The sequence below is a fragment of the Acomys russatus genome, chromosome 29, assembly GCF_903995435.1.
Source record: "Acomys russatus chromosome 29, mAcoRus1.1, whole genome shotgun sequence".
Classification (NCBI taxonomy): domain Eukaryota; kingdom Metazoa; phylum Chordata; class Mammalia; order Rodentia; family Muridae; genus Acomys; species Acomys russatus.
This window is the reverse complement of record NC_067165.1, coordinates 33,671,508-33,693,521: the sequence shown is the minus strand read 5'-3', so window position 1 is coordinate 33,693,521 and position 22,014 is coordinate 33,671,508. Positions and strand designations below refer to the sequence as shown.

Below are 22,014 nucleotides of genomic sequence, written 5' to 3'. Positions count from 1 at the left end.
GAGGAAGCTGACCCAGCATGGGGGCCTGGGTTAGCAACCTTGATGGATGCCTACAAAGGTGTAGCCCAAATGGAAGCTTCTAGAAAGGGTAAACAAGGTAGGTGGGGGATGGGGTCTAATTAATTTTATAAATTTTATAACCAATACTTATGCTGGACTTTATCAATGAAGAAAGGCTCAAAGGACGTCAGTCCACCATAGGAAACTCATCTCCTGTCGGGAGGAATCTTGGAGCCCAGTGATGGTCTGGCCTGGGAGAGAAGAGGTTTCCTGTGTTTTGAATTCTAAACAAAGAGCAGCCCCGAAGAGAGCAACTATATGCCTTGGCCTCGGAGTGGGAAGAAACGAAGAGGGTACGCACCAGGTCGATCAGGTCACTGAGGTTTTTCTCGATCTGCTGTGGAGGCAGGCGCCTCATCAGGTCCAAGGCGCAGTCCAGCTGCTGATCGCTCTGGGGAGGAAAGAGAAAAGCAGTATTAAGTATTTCCGCCAATACTAAGAGCTCCTTCAAAACACGCATTCATTCCTTCTGCTGCTGCTGCTTGCTCGTGGCACTCTGAAACCCAAGGGGCCTATGGTAGACCCTCGGCTAGGCCTGTATGAGCCTGCAGCCTGGAGTGACATGGTGTATGTAGACAGCCAGCCTGTCTGTGTGAGACCCTCAAGGAGGAAAAAGCAAGACGGCAGACCCACAAAATCTGGTCTCAGCCCTACTACTCAGCAGGGCTGGCAGCTTCAGGTGCCCACTCCCAGGGCTGGCTCTATCGTGAGCAGGCTCTTGGAGACAGTTACGGTGACCTCTGCTCTGGAAGATGAATACTGTTAGGTGACACTGCCAGGCCAGGGGCCCTGAAAAACTCCGTATCAGGAAAAAAAAAAAAAAGTGAGAAACCAGGGCCAAGGTGCACAATGAAAGTATGAGTCCATCATTCATTTATAAATGCCCACAAAGCTTCCCAGGCTAATTCTCAAACTGGTCTAAGACCTGAAGTGCTGACAGTCAAGAGCTTGTAGCAGGATAGCTGAGAGGAAAAGCACCTGTACCGACCATGGCGACCTAAGTTCAAGGCCCGGGACTGACACAGTGGAAAGCAAAGACTGACTGCCTGAACTTGTCCTCTGACTTTCACAAGTCCACCTTGGCAATCGCACATGTGCACAAGCACAAAATAAATGAATTAATTTTAAGAAGAGCTTACCCTAGCTAGTAAAATATAGTTTATTATAACTGTGCCCAATGCTGATCCAGAGTACTGGAGGCTAACCACACGCTCATTCAACTGAGCACCTTTCCAAAGTTACACATGGCTGGTGTGCAGCTGACTAACATCCGAGGAGGCCCTGTGCATCATGCACCACAGATACACAGGAATAATAAGGGGGTGGAGCAGGGGAGAAGAGGCTGGGTGGGGCAGACCACTGAAGAGCAAAGGAAATGCGGTGCAGAGAGGGCTCCAACACAGACCTTGGGATGAAGTGAGGAAGTGTGCCCGGAGGATGCTGAGGACCTGGGTCAGGGGTTGGGAGTGGGAGGGTGAACGGGTGGGTTCGGACATCCTAAAGGCAGGCGGCCATGGGAGTCCCCAACACCAAGAAGAGGCTTTGATTTGTATCTGATACCTGTTCTGGTCCAACTCATCTCGGGGTTTCTGAAAGCCCTAAATGAGCAAGCCAGAGAGTCTCATAAAACACACACAGGAATCCTTAGAACGCCACATTTGGCTGTAATGAGCCACAGCCGTCCTGTGTTATTGCCATCTTGACTCTACTAACCACAGTAAGTGTGGGGCAGGGGCCTCTTTTGTATCCACCACAGGCACAGCACACAGCTATCTGAAGTGGATCCTATTTACACACACACACACACACACACACACACACACACACACACACACACACGGCAGACTGTTTCAAAAGTGAGTTGGCCTCTTGCTCATGCTGGTTATACATGTCTATTCTCAGCGAACAATGCTAAGGAAGAGGAAACAAAGCATCGTAACTCCTGCTGCTGCTCCTGGTGAACGCGGCACCCAGTCATCATGAGCTTCTTGCTTGTGCCATGCACTTCCGTGGCACGGGTTTGGCTCATGGCGCAGGAAGCTAGTGTAGCACGTCCAGGGTACAACACAGAGAGCTCACAGACTCTAGAAAGGCATCTCCATTTCCCAGGACTGCCACCCATCGACGTAGCGCCCTGAGCTACTTTCTTCACCTCCAGCAGCCTCTAGGACTCTAGAGAACCTTCTCAGAGTGGCATGGTAACTTGGGTGACAATGCATATGTGACGTCAGCACACAGTAGCAGTGTGTGTTTGACACCTGGAGCATCCTACAAGAATATCATTCAGGCTTCACATGTGTTCCTAAAAAACTGATCTGGGTGTTGAAGAGATGCCCCAGGGGTTAAGAGCAAGTGTCGCTCTTCCAGAGACCAGAGCTGAATTCCCAGCACACACACCAGAGGGTTCACAACCACTTACAGCTCCAGCTCCAGGGGAACCCTCTATAATTCTGGCCTCTGAGGACAGTTGCATGCATGTGCATGTGTGCACACTTGCACAAGTGTGTGTATATACACACAGACACACCCAGAGATATCACTGCTTTCTAATATCCCTCCCATCTGAATGCTACCACACAGCCTCGTTCTGCCCACACAGAAGTGAGAAGCTGGAGGGGCAGACATGCTCCATGTGCTTGCCTAGCATGTGCAAGGAAGGCCCTGGGTTCAAGACTCAGAATGCACAGAGCATGGTGGTACCCGCCTGCAGTCCTAGCTCTTGGGAGGCAGACAGGAAGCTCAGAAGTTAAAGACATCCTCACCTATGCAGTGAGACCCTGCCCACAAATAAGGGGTTGGGTGGGTGCTGGAGAGATGGTTCAGTGGTTAGGAGTACCTAATGCTCTTGCAAAGGACCTGACGTCAGTTCCCAGCACCCACATGAGGAGGCTCACAAATGCCTGTGACTCCAGTGCCAAGATATCTAACACGTCCAGACACACACACACACACACACACACACGCACGCACGCACGCGCGCGCGCACTTAAACACAGTAATTTTAAAGAAAGAATGGAAACTCTAAATGATTCAACTGAAACTAGTGTTTCTTTACCAGAGATGATTTCTGTCGGACCAGCCATGTCCACCTGACATGTTCTAGAAATTGCTGAGACATCTGCGAACACTTTTGCCTGTCATGACGGGAAAGGGATGCTGCCGGAACTTAATGACTAGGGCTCAGGGATCACACTCAGCGTCGAATAACACAAAGGACAGCCTCCCCTCAACTGCCTGCCTAAACGAGTCAGTTTTTGTTTAGGTTTTGTTTTTGTGGGAGGAACTGGGGAGCTTGTTCTTACTACCCCGGTCAGAGGAAGGGCCCTCGTCAGAACAAACACCTGGCCCACATTTATCAAAGACCACTTAAGCCCTCAAAACTTGTAGGTTTTGGAAAAACAGAGATTAGCAACCTTCGTCAGGATTTTAAAGAAAATGTCTACATATATAAGCCAAGCTCATCTGCAACTGTAACCCCAACACACTTGTGGGGGGACTTGTGGGGATTAACCAGAAAGTGAGCAACAGACCCCTGACCGGTGAAGGCTAGCATGGAAGAAAAACACCATTTTGATCTCTGGGCAGCCTCTTCAGTGTGCCACTGCCCCTCACCACGAGGGGCCACTACAGAAGGCCTTCCTCCAAGCCTGCCAGAGTGCCCCCGCTGGCAGGGCCCCCAGTCTGACGTCATCTCACAGGGACTCTGCACTCATCCCAATTCATCTTAATTGGAAATGTTTCACAACAAGTTTCTGGCTGAGGATGTTTAACTCTCATTAGGCTAGGAAATGACTAAATGCTTCCCGTAAGTGAAGCAACATGGGAAGGCCGACTGACAGCCCATAAAAAGTTAAAATTAGAGTGGCCTGGAGCCGCTCGCCAGGAGTCCTAGCAAGCCTAAGGGTCCAAAGGGAACCAGCACCAGAACACTAAGAAAACGGGATGGTGGGGAGGGGGGGCTCCAAGAGCAACCCAGGAGACGTCCTCATTTTTATAATGTCCAGAAACAAGTAGGAGTGAACTTGTCTGTTATACATGGATGCACAGGCACCTCAAAGTAATGCAGCAGCCCAGAGGATGGTGACTATAGAATCCCCAAGAGTCTATAGTCACACAGCCTCCAGAAAATGGAAGACTTTGTTGTCCAGGTCTTACAAGACAGGCTGTGAAGCTTCAGACTGTACTAATCTGTTACTGATGTAGTCAGCAGACAGATACTTAAATATTTTTTAATATTTATTTTGTGTGTGGGAGTGTATTGCCTGCATGTATGTCTATGTGCCATGCACATGCCTGGTCCCAATGAAGGTCAGAAGAGGGCATCAGACCCCATGGAACTGGAGTTACAGTTAGCTGTGAGCCACCACGTGGGCTCTACCTAGATCCTCTGAGGGCAGCTCTCCAGCCCTCCTGAATAAAGGAAGTTCTAGGAGGAAGCACCACAGGAGCAAGTGAAGATGGGATGCAGCAGAGGAGAAGTCTTTGCTGTGACCAGGTCTGCTCACTCTGCCCCTGGCTTTGGCCTGCCTGCCCCAAGATACGTCCTAAATGGACCCTCCCCCTCCTCCTTCATTCTAAGTGCAGGTGCATGGCTGGGTCCCTCTGCCCTGCCTGTCTGTAAAACGATCATTCTGGATTCACTGTTCAACAAGTGGGCACCGAGTGCTAGCCCTGGGCCAGGCCCTGAACGTGGCCCGATGCACGGGACCTAGTCTCAATTGTCACAGAACCAGCTGTCCACATAGCACAGGCCACAGGATGAGCACATGAAAGGACACAGAAGATCCAGGCATGGCAGGTGCAGCGAGTGACCTTTGTCCCTGCTCTCATTTTCTTAGGCTGCCCTCTTCTCACAGTTACTTATTTTGCAAACTGCAACACCTTGACTGAAAATGGCTTCTTCCAAGTACCACCCTTCAGAAAGCAAGCTTTTGGGGCTCTCTCTCCCAGCACACTGGTGATTAGGGGATGGGATGAAAACTAAGCAGCCAAAGAAAGGCCATTTCATTCCACCTTCCACAACTCTTTGCCCATTCAATTAGTCACTCAATAATTATTTATTGTTTCCTAGGTAACAAGCTCTGTTTTTGATGCTCAGTAGCGAACACAAAGTCCCTGGTCTTTACAGGTCTTACAGTGCAGTTAAAAATGAAAATAAAACTCAATTAGGAAAAAACCCACCGGGGACAAGAGCTTGAGGGTATGAGAGGATAAGGGCGGCGGCTTTTGAAGTACCTCAGCTGAAGCAGGAAAGGTCTGGCTTCTGCTGGCTTTCACACGACTTAAAAAAAAAAAAGTTAAAAAAAAAAAAAACTGCCTAAATCACGCGGCAACAAGTAAAATAATGTTCACATGGGCAGGAACTAACAGAGTCAAATAAAACACCACAGGCTAAAATATCCTTGGAGAGTACAGACATCTGACTATCAGCCAGTCTTCTGCAGACAGACAAGCCTGCCCTCTAAACACACACAACGTCCCCGGGAAATCATCAACAAAAAAAGCATAATCAGTTCCTGTGCAGGGGACACCAAGAGCCAGGCATACCCCAGCCTGTGATAAGGCCCAGCTGAACACTGTCCCATATTCTCCCAGCACTGATAACAGCAGACACAATCCAGAGGACACCCAGGGACATGGCGTAGGGGCGGGGATGGGAGGGTGTAAGGTGCTTCTGAACCCTAGGTAGTGCCCCTCCACAGTATAGAGGGAAGGGAAGAGCTGATGAGAGCCTGCCCTCCTGCCCTGAGAGCCAGCACAGGGTATGAGGTGGGAGGGGACTGGGCCTTCTGATGAGTGACCTGTAGTCAGTTACTCTAAGCCACTCCCAGGCAGCTTGCTTAGTATGGGCCCTGGTTCACAGGCCCATCACCTCATCAGTGTTGCTCCTGTCTGTGTTAGAGGTAAGGTTTGTACTTCTGTGTTCCTCCTCTGGACTCTTTAACTTGAAAATCCACCGCTCTGTGTAGGTTTAGGAGCTCCCAAAGCATCCACAGAGGAATGTCAACACCCTTTATCCCAGACTCATTTTCCCAAACCAGCCATAACCAGGGGCTCTGCTGCGTACAACATGGATGGTCAGCCTCCCCACTGCTGTACCCACATGTATCCACAGCCCTTACCTCTTAGAAGTGTGGTGTGCCTGTGACTGGCCTAGCACTCCTACAGCAGGACCTCTGGGGACAGATCAAACTAGCAGCTTCTCTAGCAGGAAGACTAGCTCAGACCCTATGAGACACAGGTCCCTAAGTCCCAGCAATACGTGTGGCTCCCACTGTGATGACAATACAAGCCCCTGAGCCGGAGTGAGTGGGCCAGGGTGACCCACAGAAACTACTGGAGGAACTTGAGACACTAGGTAATCTTGCTGAATAGCAGTAGCACCCAAAGATTCTTGTGATAACCACTGGGGGGGCAGTCTCACTAGAGATGAGCTGTGGGCAGAAAAGACCAGCAAGGGGCCTTCTCCCTACCCATGCTCAGAGTAAGCAGTTAGTAGGCAGAACAGAGAGAGTGAGGTGATTGTCTAGGAGATGGGAGGGAGTCGAGAAGCTCAGAGTGCATGAGGTCTGGGCACCCTTTGAAACAACGGTGTATCTAACTCTAGGGGGACCAGAAACTCACACTGCTAGTATTTCCAGGCAGGAGCAGGCCTGGTCCTCCTGACTGGTTAGGGCAGATCTGGACTCCAGTGGCATCTGTATGTAAACAACTCTCTCTGAGCCTGCAGAGCTGGTGCCCTGGCTTACATTCCACAGAGGGTTAGGGAGCACTCACTTCACAGACACACAGGAGTAAGCTGCTGGCGCCTGGAGGCTAGGCTGACTTACCACAGACTTGTGGTGTCTCACTTGACCAGAATTGGCCTCAGACTGTCTTGTGACCCAGCAAGCAATTGTTTAAAAGCAGAATCTTTTTTCTGCCTTGAAACTTAGAACAGTTTGTGCTGGGGGCTATTTGGGAGAGAATCGAAGGCAAGCCCAGCCTCCCTGTCAGGTGACTCTAGAAATCTGCACATTTTGGTTTAATAAAATGAAAAGTGATTCTTCTATTCAATGATTTGCCCCTGGGAAGGACACTGATGACAGTGGCCCAGACACAAACACAGTATCTCCGGGATGTCATTTGTTCCCATGGAAAAAAATCTACCGAGAGGACAAAGCAACATCTAGTTGGGCAGAAAGCACCTCCCTGAAACTTTAGGGTCTACTGCACACTGTCATGGATAGTCACTGACATCTTCTAAAACAGGCTAAAACAAACATCACGTGACACGTCAGGAATCATTTAGCACTGTCTTGGATCATGCAGGCGGCCCTAGAAGATGGGGGCTCAGGAGGAAAGGAGCTCAAGTCCCTGAATGGCCTGCCAGCTTGTGTGCAAGAACTAATCCCTTGCCTTACCCTGGCAGAAAGCTAAATATTTAAAGCAACCAGCATGGTAGCAGAAGCAATGTCATTTTGACAGTGCATCCTTCCCACATTGCAGAACTCAGCAGGGGCATAAGGACATGGCTGCTCTGCCAGGACACGCTCTGGGCACTCACTCTTCCCTGGTTTCTCTGTAACTTGACACAGGCTTTCCATGTGGGCTGCCAAGAGTCTCCAGGAAGGAGGGGTGTCCCTTCAGTTGCCAAGTCACTGAGCACCAACGAAGGAGGACAGACCTGAAAGCCAACATCCGCCCCACACATCCCTTGGCCCTGTGTGCCATCAAGCTAAAGCTGCAAGGAGAGGAAGGACAGAAGGATGAGGGCAGACATCTTGACACCTGCTGTCAAGAGGCCCTCCCTCAGGTCTCCTGCACCTTATGGCCTGGCTCCCTGACGCCTGCAGAGCTGCCACTGAGAAAGGCTGCACTCCTGAGCCACCTCCCTATTTGCTGGTGTTTCCAAGCCTACCTCAGGTCATCAAAACTGCATCAATGTGACAGGCCTAGAAGAGTCCCAAGATGCCTAGAGTCCCAACAGCGGGAATTTCCATGTGCCTCTCCCAGTGTGTTTATTCCAGTGGAAACTTAGCAACCTGCACGCGGCTCCTGCCTAGCTCTACCGCCACCATTCTCAGACTCTCCCTTCATAGCCCTTCAGGAACCAAGGCCTCGGAGCTGATGAGCAGAAGCCGAGCTTCTGTTTGTAGTATCAGCGCCCCCACCTGCAGAGATTGGAATTCACTCTGCAAACCTGGTGGAAGGCAGAGTTCTCTGAAAGACAGGGTCCCCAGAGCTGCCAGAAGGCACGGCCATGTTGGTACCCTTTGACACCGGACTCCACACCCAGCAAGCAGGTCCACTTTTGGGCGCTTCTATCTGCCATGGAAGGCAGATGCCCTCCCTGTACCCTCCACTTCTTCAACACACAGGTGGTAGCCACTCGTCCCACCTGCACACCTGGTCTGTGTGCTAAAACTCAACCCTCCACCAGTACTCTACAGGAATGACTGCCTGCTTCCCATGCCTTGGACTTAGTGAGGCCAAGAGGAGAAAGGGCCAGGTCAGATGACAACACTAAGTGTGTGGCTCTTGAGCCTGCTCACGAGCCAGCTGGCTGACCTGGAGCTGAGTCTCTCAAAGGAACAGCTCGCTCACCTGTCCAGGCTAGAAAATACAGAGCCATCACACTGATGGGGGTCTCAGAAACCTTCTACGTGAGGCAACGGTGGCCCAGATTTATCTGGATCTCAGCAGGCTGACAGCCAGTGAGCCAGGACCCAAACATAAACCGTCCACTCTGCTCCCTGTGCTTCCACCTCAAGCAGAAAGTTAAGGATGACACTGGGCTTGCTCCTTCCTGCAACAATACGTGAGAGTTCTGTATCCAGAGAACTGACAGTGACGGTATTAGAAGGCCCTGGAAGGAAATTGGAGAGGGGAAGCGGGGAAACAGAGACACGTGACTCAGACTACTTGAGTTTTCTGGTGAACTGCTCACTGTAAGAAGCGCAATGTGGCTGGGTACAGTGGCGCACGCCTTTAATCTGAGTGCTTGGGAGAGAGAGGCAGGTGGATCTCCGTGAGTTTGGGGCCAGCCTAATCTATAGAGCTAGTTCCAGGACAGTCAGGGCACAGAGAAACTCTGTCTCAAAATACCAGAAAAAAAGAAAAAGAAAGAACAAATGGAAGGAAGGAAGGAAGAGGAAGAAAGAAAGAAAGAAAGAAAGAAAGAAAGAAAGAAAGAAAGAAAACTCAACATGTAAACCCATTTCAAAAGAAAGTAGCATTACATCTGGACCAGGCCCTAAGTCCTGGGGAAGGTGGTGCCAGTTTCACAGGCGAGAAAAAGGAGTCAAAAAGCTCGGGCCTCTTGCCCTGGAGCCAGAGCACTGCAACAGACTGGCCTCTGCATCCAAATGTTCCAAAGAGGCTGCTAACAACAGGATCTTCTATAATGTTAACTTCCTGTAATAGCCCGCTGGCTCAGAGAATCCATCAGCAACAGTGAGGGTCTTCTCCAGGGCAGAGTGGGGGTGGGGGGGGGGCAGCCCACCACCAATCTGTCTCCTTGGATTACAACCACGGTCTCACACACACCACCACTGACAGGTGATTTCTTGAAACCACTAAAGCCTTTTGGAGACAGTTTCTCTGGCTGATGTTTTCCTGGCCCCTTCAGAAGAGTCCACAGGGCGCCATCACCTACGGTCTGCTCATTAATGGTTCGCAGATGTCCACAGCTGCTGCTCTGCACGATCCTGGCTGGTTTCATATAGCCAGCGACTAATCCCTCCACTTTGTCAACTGACAGCTAGACACATAATTAGGGGCAATCCCAAGACATCTTCGATAGATGGCATGTGTGCTGCCCACATCCACTTCGGTGGTAGAGGAAACTCAAGACTCTTCTCAAAGCCAGACAGTTAATCCAGAGTGTCACTGTGTGCCAAACATAGAGGAAAACTGTTTGGGGAAAGGTCTGAATGTGTGCTGGCCAAGAGAAGTCTACTTCTGTAGCAGGGGCAGCCAACTGACAAGGACCATCTCCTTAACATAGTCACAAGGTAGCCTGGATGCAATCTGCAGTATTTGGACATGGGTTACCCCAATAAAGCACTTGCACAGCTTTTGAAGGTGGAGGTGGGACATGACAAATCAGCTCCCATCAGGCAACAGCACAAATAGACGGGTCCCAAAACAGCAATTTGTAAAGAATTGGGGGGGGGGGGGTGGTAAATGAAGTCTCCATGAACTCAAGCATTTTACCTAGAAATAGGACAGGACTGTTTCTTGATTTAGGTCTAAAGGGGAGTTTTAAAGGAACACAATACTTGGACATCAAATAAGCCCTGGGTGGTCTGGAATGTAGCTCAGAGGTAAAGCTGCTTGTCCAATACACATGAAACCCTGGGTTCGAGTCCAGCACAGCAAAAGGAAACAACAACAATAACAACACGCGGCTATTTTAAAACATGCTTTACATTTTAAATCACACCCATGCTTCAACACATGTGCACAATATATACTGATCAGCCCAAGGCCTATCTATGCAACCTGCTAAGTCTTTGGGCAGGGTCATTCCAAATCCTCTCTACTAGCTATCTGGAGTGGACAGTTAAATTATCCACTGGAATTGCCATACTGTGCTGTGGAACACTGGCATTCTAGGCAGATGCACACTGCACTTGGTGATTTCTTCCTAATTCCCAGGCCCATGTGTGATGAAATTCGGAAAACTATATTCAACTTCTGTGCATTGCTGTCTGCTTGTCCCAGCTCAAAAGTTAGACACCACACTGAACTGTCAAGCACAGGTACAGAACAGCAAAGACCTGTCCCTACACCCCTCCACTCTATCACCAAAGCTACTCTGCTGATGGAAACCAACAATACAATATTTCAGCAACATGCTTGCAAATTTAAACTAAGACCTGGTATTCCTCTCTTCTGCTTTATATCATGACCCACAGGGCAAGAAGATGAAAAAAAAAAAAATTTCTTCTTCCTGGCTTCCCTGTTCAAGACTTAAGACAGACAGCCTGGCAGAACTGTAGCTGGCAAGCCTGCACCTGCCATGTTTCGCAGTGGGGGTCTGGACAAGTCTGTCACTTTCCTGGGCCTTAATTCTTCATCTGTTAAACAGAATGACATCTCCCTTGCAGGGTTACTGGAAGGCGGTGTCCATAAAGGGCCTGTGAAGAAACCCGCACTATCTAAAACAATATCCAAGGAGAAGCAGGAGTTACAAGGGCACTCTTCCGGCTGAACAGGTAGGTGCAAAGGCCAGGCTCCAATGTTTCTAAAGCTACGTCTGCTCTCTGCCTATCCCTTAATATTACTTGTACGTAGCCTCCAACAAGGGCTTGGCCATCCAATCACAAAGCCAATCACTTTGGTTCTTCAGCTAAAGTAAAGTAATCTCTCCAAGAGGCCAGGTAAGTCCTCCACCTACAGACACCGAGCTGGTAAACCCCTTAACAGCAAGCCACGCCTACCTCAGAGGCTTGAATCCTCCCACCTTCTAGCCTCAGATGAATGCTGAGTGCAGTGTCTCAAGGGAAGGAGTCGAACACCCATGAGCAGGCAGAGAGAATTAGACAGGGAGGTACCAACCCCAGGCAGTACTGTTGAGTACCATACTACCATCAGACCCAATGGCGTCAGTCAGGGCAGCTTCTACTAAGCCAGCATGGGCGAGCCAGGAGACACCCTTTCTTGTTTTATTATTTAGGCAAGGCCCCTCACCGGCCTGGGACTTACTAAGTAGGTTATCAGGGCTAGCCAGCAAGCCCTGGGGATCTGCCTGCCTCAACCTCCTTGCTGGAACTATAGCCCACAGCTATACACCCCCCTGTGGCATTTCCACAGAAAGAACAGCTGCAGTGGAAGCAGGCAGTAGTACGCTGGGTGTGTGTGACAGGAGGTCTGCACTGAAATTTGGACCCCTGCAGGTCTGTGTGCACAGCCTGAGGCAGGCCTCTAAATTCCAAGCTGAAGTTTTCCCTAGAAAAATTAGGGTAGCGATAGTCCCTGCTCTGTGCCGCTCTTGTAAAAGAAAATACATATCTGGGACAGTCAATGTTCAATGATCTTTACATATGAGTCAACAGGAAAGAGAAAGGCAATGAAACAGTTAAAAGGTTTCACATTTTAAACTGAAGACCTCTCTGGCCACTCTAGGAAACGGTGCTGGCTCTCTCTCCATCACAGCACCGTCAAGTCTGCACAGGAGGCCCAGCGAGCCATGCCTGGAAGGTTCCGAGGCTGGATCAAAAGGGATGGACTAGCTTGCTGACTTGGACTGCGCATGTACATGTGCCTGTGTAAATGGAAGCACAGAGACGCCAGAACCAACTCTACAGAGTCCAGCACTTGGCTTCTCAGAATGGCACCTGCTGCTCTCTGAACCCACTCACAGGCCTCTGAAGCCAGGAGTGAGAGAGACTGAAGGAAAGGCTAGAGTGCTGAAACTCCATCACCTCTACCCTGTACACTCCTAACCTACGGGTAAACCTGGTGGTCAGGGCTACACGCAACCCCATCGAGCCCTGAGACACACTTTCCCAACTAGTGTAGGAATACTTTCCAAGAATGAGCATACACAGCGCCTCACCTGTGTCTGCCTCGGATCTGTGAACGCCTGAGCAGCCTGGGTACCGTCTGCAGTGTAAGACTTGGTGTGAAGAAGCGAACCCTACCCCAGGGGACAAGTCACAGGGGCAGCAGGGTTACTGTCAGAGCAAGATGTGCTGGTACTGCAGTGTTTAGAAAGGCATCTGTCTGGGATCTCTCCACCCACACCCCACCCCCAGCACAGGGAAACCAGATAAACTGCTACCCAGGGGCCTCACTCGTGACACAAAGAGAAAACATCTTTGCTTCTCTTTGCCAAGTTTGTTTGATACTTAGCTCATAAATTCTGTGCCAGATAGAACGGGGCCGAGTTCAGGGAAGCAGAGTGGGGGTGGGGTGTTTTGATCAACTTTCTTCTCATGGATAGGTAGAAGGCAACTCACTTTCCCCTCCTAAGCCATGACTCCCCAGAGAACAGCAGTATTTGGATGACCAACAAGTGCTTAGCTTTCTGCGAGCCCCAGACACTGAATCCATCCATCCATCGAGTATTGCTCTTACCTCCCACGGCAGGCCAGGGACCAGGCACATGGCTCGGAGGTCACACCCCTCACTTAAAGGATCGTGGGAATGCTTACGGAAACCCTTGTCACCGCTCTGCCAGCTGGAATAACTGCTTTGGGAGAGGCTGGAGAACTAGGGAGTGCAGGCTCTGACATGACAGAGGCCGCCAGGCAGATGTTGCAGCTATCTCTAGTGACCTTGCTGCACTCTGTAAACACGCACAGCTCAGTGCTTCAGGCGCTGCTCAAGCGGAGGGAGGGGGGGTACCCCTGTGTACCTCAACAATGTGATGCACCCTGCAGCTTTGGGAAGGCAGACTGTAATGAGAAAATTCTATTAGGAAGTGAACCAAAGGCAACCAGAACATGCTGAGAGGAAGGGAGAAGTTTCCCAAGATGACCCCCTAGGCTTCCCACTGCTGATGTCCCTTGCTTCCACGTGGCAGGGGCCTGGTCTACCTGTCTGTACACTGTCGACCTGTGATGCTGCACAGCACCTTGCCAGTGGCTGGTCTGCACCTCAGCCCTAGAACTTAGGCATGTCCAAGACAGTGAGGACACAGGTGTAACACTGAAGTCTCCAGCAGGGGCTGACCCAGGAGGCCTTCACAGCATCAGAAAGGTTTGCTCACTTTCTTCTGGGTTCCCTTGTGGCCCCTGGCTGAGATACACAGCTTAGCTCACTCTCACAGCAAGATTAATTCCAGAGCAAGGGGCAGGGTAGGAATCCATTTCCAACCCGTGATGGAAAACAGCTTTGCTCATGAGCCAGCTTTACTCCTGTGTAAACTATCTCCAAGACCACGCAAGTTCAAGAAGGTATGGATCATGGAGGCGGGTCCTTAACAGCATACGCCTGCCCACAGGAGCCTGCTGGCGTTGACTGTCCATCGGAGATGGACACCACAACCTAAGAAAAAGGGAGTGGAATGGGAAAAGCCTGTTAACAAGGAGCAGGGACTCTGAGTCAAGATCTTTGTTTCAGCCAAGTGTGGTGGGTGGCGCACGCCTTTAATCCCAGCACTCGGAAGGCAGAGGCAGGTGGATCACTGTGAGTTCAAGGCCAGCCTGGTCTACAAAGGTAGTCTAGGACAGCCAAAGCTACACAGAGAAACCCTGCCTCGAAAAACCAAAATAAATTAATTAATTAATAAAAAGATCTTTGTTTCTTAAAGAATCACAGACTCTTGGGAGTTTAGTTACTCTGGAGTCCCAGTCCCCAAACAACTCCACAGTGCTGGCCACTCCTGTCTCTGCTAACGGTTACCCAGGTAACATCCTTTGTTACAGGCAGCCTTTTCACGAACCACTGGCTGCTTGGTTAGCTCTTCCTTCCACCAAGAGCTCTTCCACATCCAAGCTATTCCAGCTCTGTGCCACACAGCATCCTCCAGAGCCTAAAGCCCCAAGACAGAACTGTCACACCTTCCCTGCCAGCTGCCCATCCCAGCCCCATGTGGGCTCAGGACACTTACTGGATTGCTCTATGCCACTTTGCATCTCTTGACGGATCTGGCCCTTAGAAGTGAGCATGTGGGGCTGGAGAGATGGCTCAGTGGTTAGGGGCACTGACTGCTCCTCCAAAGGACTGGGGTTCAAATCCCAGCACCCACATGGCGGCTCACAACTATCAGTAACTCCAAGATCTGACACTCTCGTATAGACATACTTGTAGGCAAAACACCAATGCACATAAAATAAAGGTAAAAATATATGTTTTGTTTTTTAAAGCCAAGTGTGTGTGCGTGCATATGTGTACGTGCAAGAAGAGCGGGCAACCTTGGGTACTGGTGCTTCCGCCTTGTTTGGTCTTTTTGTTTGCTGCTGCCTATACACCAGGTTCTGGGCATTTGAATTCCGGCCCTCCTGACTGTGAGGCGAGAGAGCCCAGCTCCATCTATCTCCCCAGCCCATTTGCTTGTTTATGAAAGAATCAGGTCCTAACACCTGGAACTTCTACTGCAGCTTTCAGCTTCACTCCCATTTTCAGTCCAGACATGAAGCCAAGAGGATGTGGCCAGGGTACATGCAGGTGTGTGGGGGTGGGGAGGACAGGGGATGACAGCAAGTAAAACACACACACATTGCTGACTAGTCCAATGAGCTGCACACTAGCGCAACGAGGCACACTTATTCAGGGGGCACATTAATTAAAAATACCTGTGATCAATGCGCATCAGAAATGGATGTTGGCAGGGATAATATGAAGGCAATTAGTGCTTTATGGAGATTAAGCATTTCTCCTGAAATTAAACCCTCACAGCTCCCTCCACACTTTCTTTATAGTGAAAAGGTGAATTTGAGTCCAGCCTAAACCGCTATTTAGAATGACAACGGGGGAGTCTAGGCAAGGGGCCACCAGCATGCTTGCTGTGGGATCTGGGCCTCACCAACTCAATGGAGAACAACTCGGGGTCAGGGTCTGTTTGCATCAGCACTCCTGTATCCACTCCACCAGCCTCCTCTACAGCCCAAAGACGGTCTGTTAAACTATAGATTACGCCCCCAAGGCCAGGTGCGGTGGCACGCCTTCCATCTCAGCACTCAGGAAGCAGGAAGAGCTCCAGCTGGAGCTACTGGGAGCTCCTGCCTCAAAACAACACAAACAAAAAGCTACAACACCTGCTCTCAAAAGACAATGAGCTCAGAGCAGAGCTGACAGCAGCAAGTGGGTCCTAGCTACTGCATCCTGCCCGGCTTGCCTACCCCTTTTTTCTCAACCAGCGCAGGCAGGGAAGGAACTCATGGCACCTGGTGGCCTGAGCACAGGAGTCCATCTGCTCAAAGACTCTGCTTCCAAACAAGGGTGGGCTGTGCCCAACCTGAGGCAACAAGATGAGTCTCAATGGCAGACGGGGAAGAACAGCCTGTTGACAGACAGGGTCAGGGTACCGAGGGGGTACAGGACACACTATCAACTTCACTCACTGAGCAACTACTACAGGGGATGACAAAGTAGCATGTCAAATGGCTGCCATCACCAAGACTATAAAACTACAGGGACCATTTCACCCACTCCTCAGGTACCTTAGAAACAAACAGAAAACAGAGGAGCCAAAATTAAACACTTTGGACATGACAGTGGATGCTTTTGTAGTGCCAGGCACTGTCAGGTACTTCTAAATTAGGAAACTGAACTACCAAGGGCCAAACTGCTGTCTAGGCTGCAAGATTTTGTGAGGTGCACTGGCTCCTACCCCATCCTATACAGGCCTTGGCCTCACTTCCTCGACCACCTTAGCCTATGTAACAGATAGGCTGCCTGGGATCCAGAGCCAGTCAAGATAGATGCCATTTTAAGGACTAGATGAAATTCAGGCTAGAGATCTACAGAGCAGTTTTGCAACTTAAGTTTCAAATTGGGAAGAAAAACAATTTAAGGGGGTGGACACAAAGCCTGTGACTTGGGAACCCATAAAGACAAGAGTAAGAGGCTCCAACATAAAACACGTTTATTTTGGCCAGGCGTGGTGGTGCATACCTGTAATCCCAGGACTCAGGAAGCAGAGGCAGGCGGATATATCTTTGAGTTCGAGGCTAGCCTGGTCTACACAGTGAGTCCAGAACAGCCAAGGCTACACAGAGAACCCCTATTTCGAAAAACCAAAGAAAGAGAAAAGAAAAACAAAACAAAACACGTTCATTTCAGCAATATTTCTAACAGCCTCAAGTGAAGGCAACCTTGATTTCCAAGAAGTGTGTTACAGACACTATAACACACTGCAACCTGCGATTTAACGAGAAGATTCCGGAAGCCATGAGATGATGCTATTTGGAGAACCCCAAAATGTAAGTTTTATCCACAGAGGGTAATTCTGAGTGAACTATTGCTCTTTCCGATTTCAACATGGTTTCTCTGTGTCCTCCAGGCTGGCCTCGAAAGTCATCTTCCTGCCTCAGCTCCCCAGTGCGAGAATTACACACAGGTAATGTATCACCAAGCCTGGCAGTTTTCTTTTTTCTTTCTTTTTTCTTTTTTTCATTTTCCAAAAGTAAAATACAAGCTCTTCCATTTACTATTTTTCCTGATTGTTTGTATGTTGTGATCTCTGTAAAAAGGTCAGGCGCTGAACAAATACTATGCCCTCACCCTCAGCATCACTTTACCCACACATCCCAAAGGGAAAGCCAATCTAACAGCCTGGTCCCCACCCCCTGCAAATGTTTTGATCGGCATTATTTTCAGAACAAAGCCCTTTCTTTAGTGGCTAAGGAAATGGTTCAGTGTAGAGCATTTGCCTGGCATGCATGACATAGGACCTAGGTTCAATTGTCAGCAGCACAAATGCTACTAACTTCTTTGAAGAATCCATATGACCCACATAGATGAAATGAGCAGCCAGTGGTTGCCTGGGGTGTGTGGGAACAAGGTGACTAGAAAGACTGGACTGTAGTTATGGTTACCTGACATCTGTATGGTTACTAGAAATTTACAGAACTGCATTATACAAAGAATGCTGGGAATTTTCACTTGAAAGGAAAAAAGAATGAGAGAAAGAAAACAAAACCACAATGCCCAGATTAGCGGCTTTGAGGGAGACAGCCATGGCTTATGGCTCTGCTGTCACAAGTCCAGGCCAGGAGAATGGGATACCTCAGGGGAGGCTCACCAGATCCCCAGGTCAGCTCCGACAGGCACATGGCCTGGGAGGAGGCTGGCTTGGCAGGGACAGCCAGGTTCTCTGCAGAGGTGGGCGGTAATGGAGACGGTGGTGGCTCGTGTGCCTAAGCACTATGCGCGGCTGGGGCAGGACACACTGAAAACACTTGGCTCTCCTTCAACAGGAACTGTAAAGCCACCGGGTCAAGATGTGCTGTGAAGTGGAGGAAATGAGTGAAAGCTACAACGAAGACTGCCGTGTGTGTTGAGGAAGTGAAGGGAGGTTAATGCATTACAGAGGGCTTGGTGATCACAGGCTAGACAAGCTAGATGCCTGCACAGTTCTCTCAGGAAGTAACTGGCAATTAAGCATCAAATGCTATTACAATGTTCCTTCCCTTCTATGCGCTACTCAAAGATGGCACTGGACAGAGGTTAGCTGGCCCTGCTGTGAGGACATGGAGACTGGCCTTCCAATACAGACAGGAGACTGGGCCTTCTGCAGCCATGACTAGGTCTGCAGCATCAACACGCAGATGCATATGGCACAGGTGAACAGCACAGGTGAACTTGAACACTAAGCCCGGCTGAATGGAGCAGCTTTCCTTTGGAGGGAACTTCTTAGGCTCAACTACTACGACTCATGGCCAACTGGGTTGTCAATCTGGCCTAACCTGAGGGGCTTTATTTTCTCCAGACACATTTGTTTGTCTGTTTGAGACAGGATGTCTCTCTGTAGCGCTGGGTGTCCTGGAACTCGATCTATATAGGCCAGGCTGGCCTCAAACTCAGAATTCCGCCTGCTTCTGCCTCTGAGTGCTGGGATTAAGGGCGAGCACCACCACACCTAGCTCAGACACCTTTTGGGGGGGGGTGTTTTTGGTTTTTTTTTTGAAGACAGGGTTTCTCTGTGTAGCCCTGGGCTGTCCTAAACTCACTTTGTACACTAGGTTGTCCTTGAACTCACAGAGATCCACCTGCCTCTGAGCTCCCAAGTGCTGGGATAAAGGTGTGTGCCACTGCGCCCAGCTTCAGACACATTTTTTTAAAAAAGTCTTATTAATGGTCGGCCTGCATGTATGTCTGTGCACCATCTGTGTGCAGTGCCTGAGGACGCCAGAAGAGGGAGCTGGGACTCGAGCCTGGGTACAGTGGCTAGTGCTCTTTACTGCTCAGCCGTTTCTCCAGAGCCCAGACATAAAACTCTAATGCTAAATATGTGTTCCAAAAGCACAAACTCGCTGTCCCAAACATGACAACTGCCACACTCGTGACTACAACGGGTCCCAATCCCAGCCCTCATGAGAACACCTCTACTGTGAGCACTTTAAACTTGTGTCGTCTTCATGGGGAAGGACTTGGAAAGGACGTGGGAATGCATTTAAAACGTGGCCAAGGGGTGTCAGGCAACCTTGGACCTTGTCTTTGAGGAGACCTGGGGAAACAGGGACCATGGAACTTTCTATGGATCTTCCACGTGTTGGGAGGACACAGTGGCACAACCAGGTGACCTCAGCTGACAAGCACATACCCCCCAAGCCGAGGGCCAGACCTCTGTTTGCCCCATTCACAAACACTCAGCAGCTTGCAAGCCAACACAGTGCTATGCCACATTAATGACTGTCAGTAGTTACAGCAGGAAGTTTATCTGTAGTTCAGTGGAAGGCACTTTGCCTAGCATGCTCAAGGGCCTGGATTCAATGTCCAGCACCACTCCAAAAACCCCAGCAACAAACATCTGCTCTCATTCTGACCTTGCATGTGCCCCTACATTCTACCAAGTCATCCTCTGTGCAGCAGAAGGCAGGGCCTTGAGAGACAGAAATGACTGTAGAGCCTCCCTTATGCTCTTTAATCCACAAACATCAGACATCATCTCCCACCCTGTTTCCTCTTTGAACCATGAGTCAGACCTGGTTCCTGTTGTGACCGTGTAGGCCAAAGGTTGATGCAGCATCCCATCTTCCTTTATCTGCGATAATGCCCAGCGTCCCCACTGTATTACACATGACCCATGCCTGGTGACCAGTGACTTTACTTCCCAATGTAGCAACAAGCTGTCACCCAGCCAACACATTTCCTGGGAAGGCTTTGCAGAGATGGGCCTTCTCATACCCAAAGGCTGCTGGTGCTGGTACTGGGTGACTTCCACTAACTTTGCTACGTAGCCGCCCCCTCCCCCTCCACCTTCCTTTGCTGGGAAAGCTGATGCTCTGACTCTGACAGCCACTTCGCCACCTGGTGCCCTCTCCCACAAGACTTGAGACGCACATCACCATGCTCAGGCTCCGGTTCACATGTTCTGGGCTGGTTATCGGCTAGTCCTGGATTACCCTGGTATTCCAGGAAATGGGTTAAAGGCAGCAGTGGCAGTGGGAAGTGCCGAGAGACCAGTGGCCACTGCCTCGGGCTCCCTGCCTGCCTGCTGCCTCCATCTGGCTCCCATCTGACCCCTGCAGCTGGCCAGGTGGTTTTCATTTGCAGATGAAACCCCAGTGGCTCTGTGGCCACAGAAACGCCTGACCTCGGAGTCTCTGGGAGGCTGATACACACAAACCATACTTGTGTGTCACCGAGCAGGCTAAAAGGTTACACTCCACAGTCAGAACCCTGAGGGCTACAGGAACAAAGTGGGACCTCTTGGACATTCTGAAGACAGCCAGCAAAGGAAGACACTAGGACTGGGGCTGAGAAATGGTGACAGGGTTCTTCCTGCTTGTCTCCAACTAAAGATGCCTCTACAGCATGTGCCAGCAAGCTCAAGGCAAGAGAAGGTCTCAAGGCGAACTTTCACATACAACAGCATAAAAACTGAATTCGTAAAGAAAGCACGAACTGCTGAGATGGAGCAAGGGGTAAGGCCACGTGCTGCTAAGCCTGACTGACATTGAGTTTCCCCAGGACCTTCCTTGTAGAAAAGTATAAACTCTCCTCTGACCTCCACATATGTGAGCTATGTGTGTACACATACTTTTTAAAAACAGTAATATATGCTCCTGACTGTGCTATTTTATGGGAAGAGCAGCAGATCACATTTTCAGGAAGCCAGGTGCACCCTAGGCATCGAGTGGGAAAACTCATCCAGCCTGCGTTAACAGTAATTATCTTGTACCATCACTTCCGTTACATAGGTGAGGGCACCAAGGCGGGGATGTTAAGGACTTGCCAAACTGTACAGCTAGTACTTGGTGGGGCTGAGATGGAATCTCAACTCCAGATCACAATGTTAACTACTGTGCTCTGTCTGTAACAGTGTACTTTATTAAAAACAGCATCCATCTATGTATACATATGGCCACCAAGATAAAAACAAAAAGGTCAGAGAAACACCTGACAAGACTCTCTTGCCCAGGCCATGGGTTGAGGCAGGATTTACCTTCTTTGCTGTACACTGTCAAGTTTCTAGCTTTTCTACAACTACAAAAGCAGGGCGTGACCAAAATATTAATTCTTTTTTTTTTTTTAAGACCTTAAAGAGCAAGCCACTCTGCCACTGGCATTCGGGCCAGTGTGTCACAAGACCAGGGCAGATCTGGTAGGACTCTGAAGTTACTTTAACTCACTTCCTCCCCTCAGGCAGGGAGGAATGAACCTCGGCTGCCCATGAAGATTAGAGGCAGAAGGTGTGGCACACCATAGACCATAGCATCCTCTCTGGGGGTCCCAAACATGAGTCTTCACAACAGATACCACCTCTGGGCTCACCCCAGGAGATACTTAAAAATACAGCGAGTCTAAGGAAGAGAGGCTGAGGAACTTGCTTGGAGTCACAAGGCCTGTCAGAGATTGAAGTCACGAGGTTCAAATGAGGCTTATCCAAGACCTGGGCCCAAGCTCCTACCCTAGCCTGCTGCCCCTGTGCAAAGTGCAGGGAAAGATAGGCAGGACAAGGGCCACACCATGGAGGGCCGCACTACAAGCCCAGGGAGAGGGAGCACTTCCAGCTGGAACAAGCCAGTGCAGTTCCAGTCTCCCAGTTCCCATTTAACCAGTTTAACTTTCAGCGCTTTATTTAGGAGAAAAAAAAAAATGACAGATGTTTGTTGTAACCCCCACCCCCTGAACTTTCCTCTCTTTTAAATAGTTTTCCTTCCTTTTAAAAAGGACTTATGTTTATGTGTGTGTTTGCCTGCCTGTATGTATGTGCGCCATGTGTGTGCCCGGTACCAGAGGAGGTTGTAAGAAGACAGCAGATTCCCTGGAACTGGGGTTAAAAACAATTGAGAGGCAAAGGGCCTCACTGCACTAGACAAAGGTCTTTGTTTCTCTTTAAGACAAGGCCTGGCT

At 49.8% G+C, this 22,014-nt stretch overlaps 1 protein-coding gene across 2 annotated transcripts in view; it reads right to left on the bottom strand.

Moving 5' to 3' along the window:
- The window catches only part of Capzb (capping actin protein of muscle Z-line subunit beta), a 102,401-nt gene that overhangs the window by 50,403 nt on the left and 29,984 nt on the right, over positions 1-22,014 (bottom strand). For both annotated transcript variants that reach the window (XM_051171977.1, XM_051171978.1), the window contains exon 2: positions 362-451. In XM_051171977.1, coding sequence (XP_051027934.1) covers positions 362-451 — 90 coding nt within the window. The remainder of the gene's footprint in view (positions 1-361; positions 452-22,014) is intronic.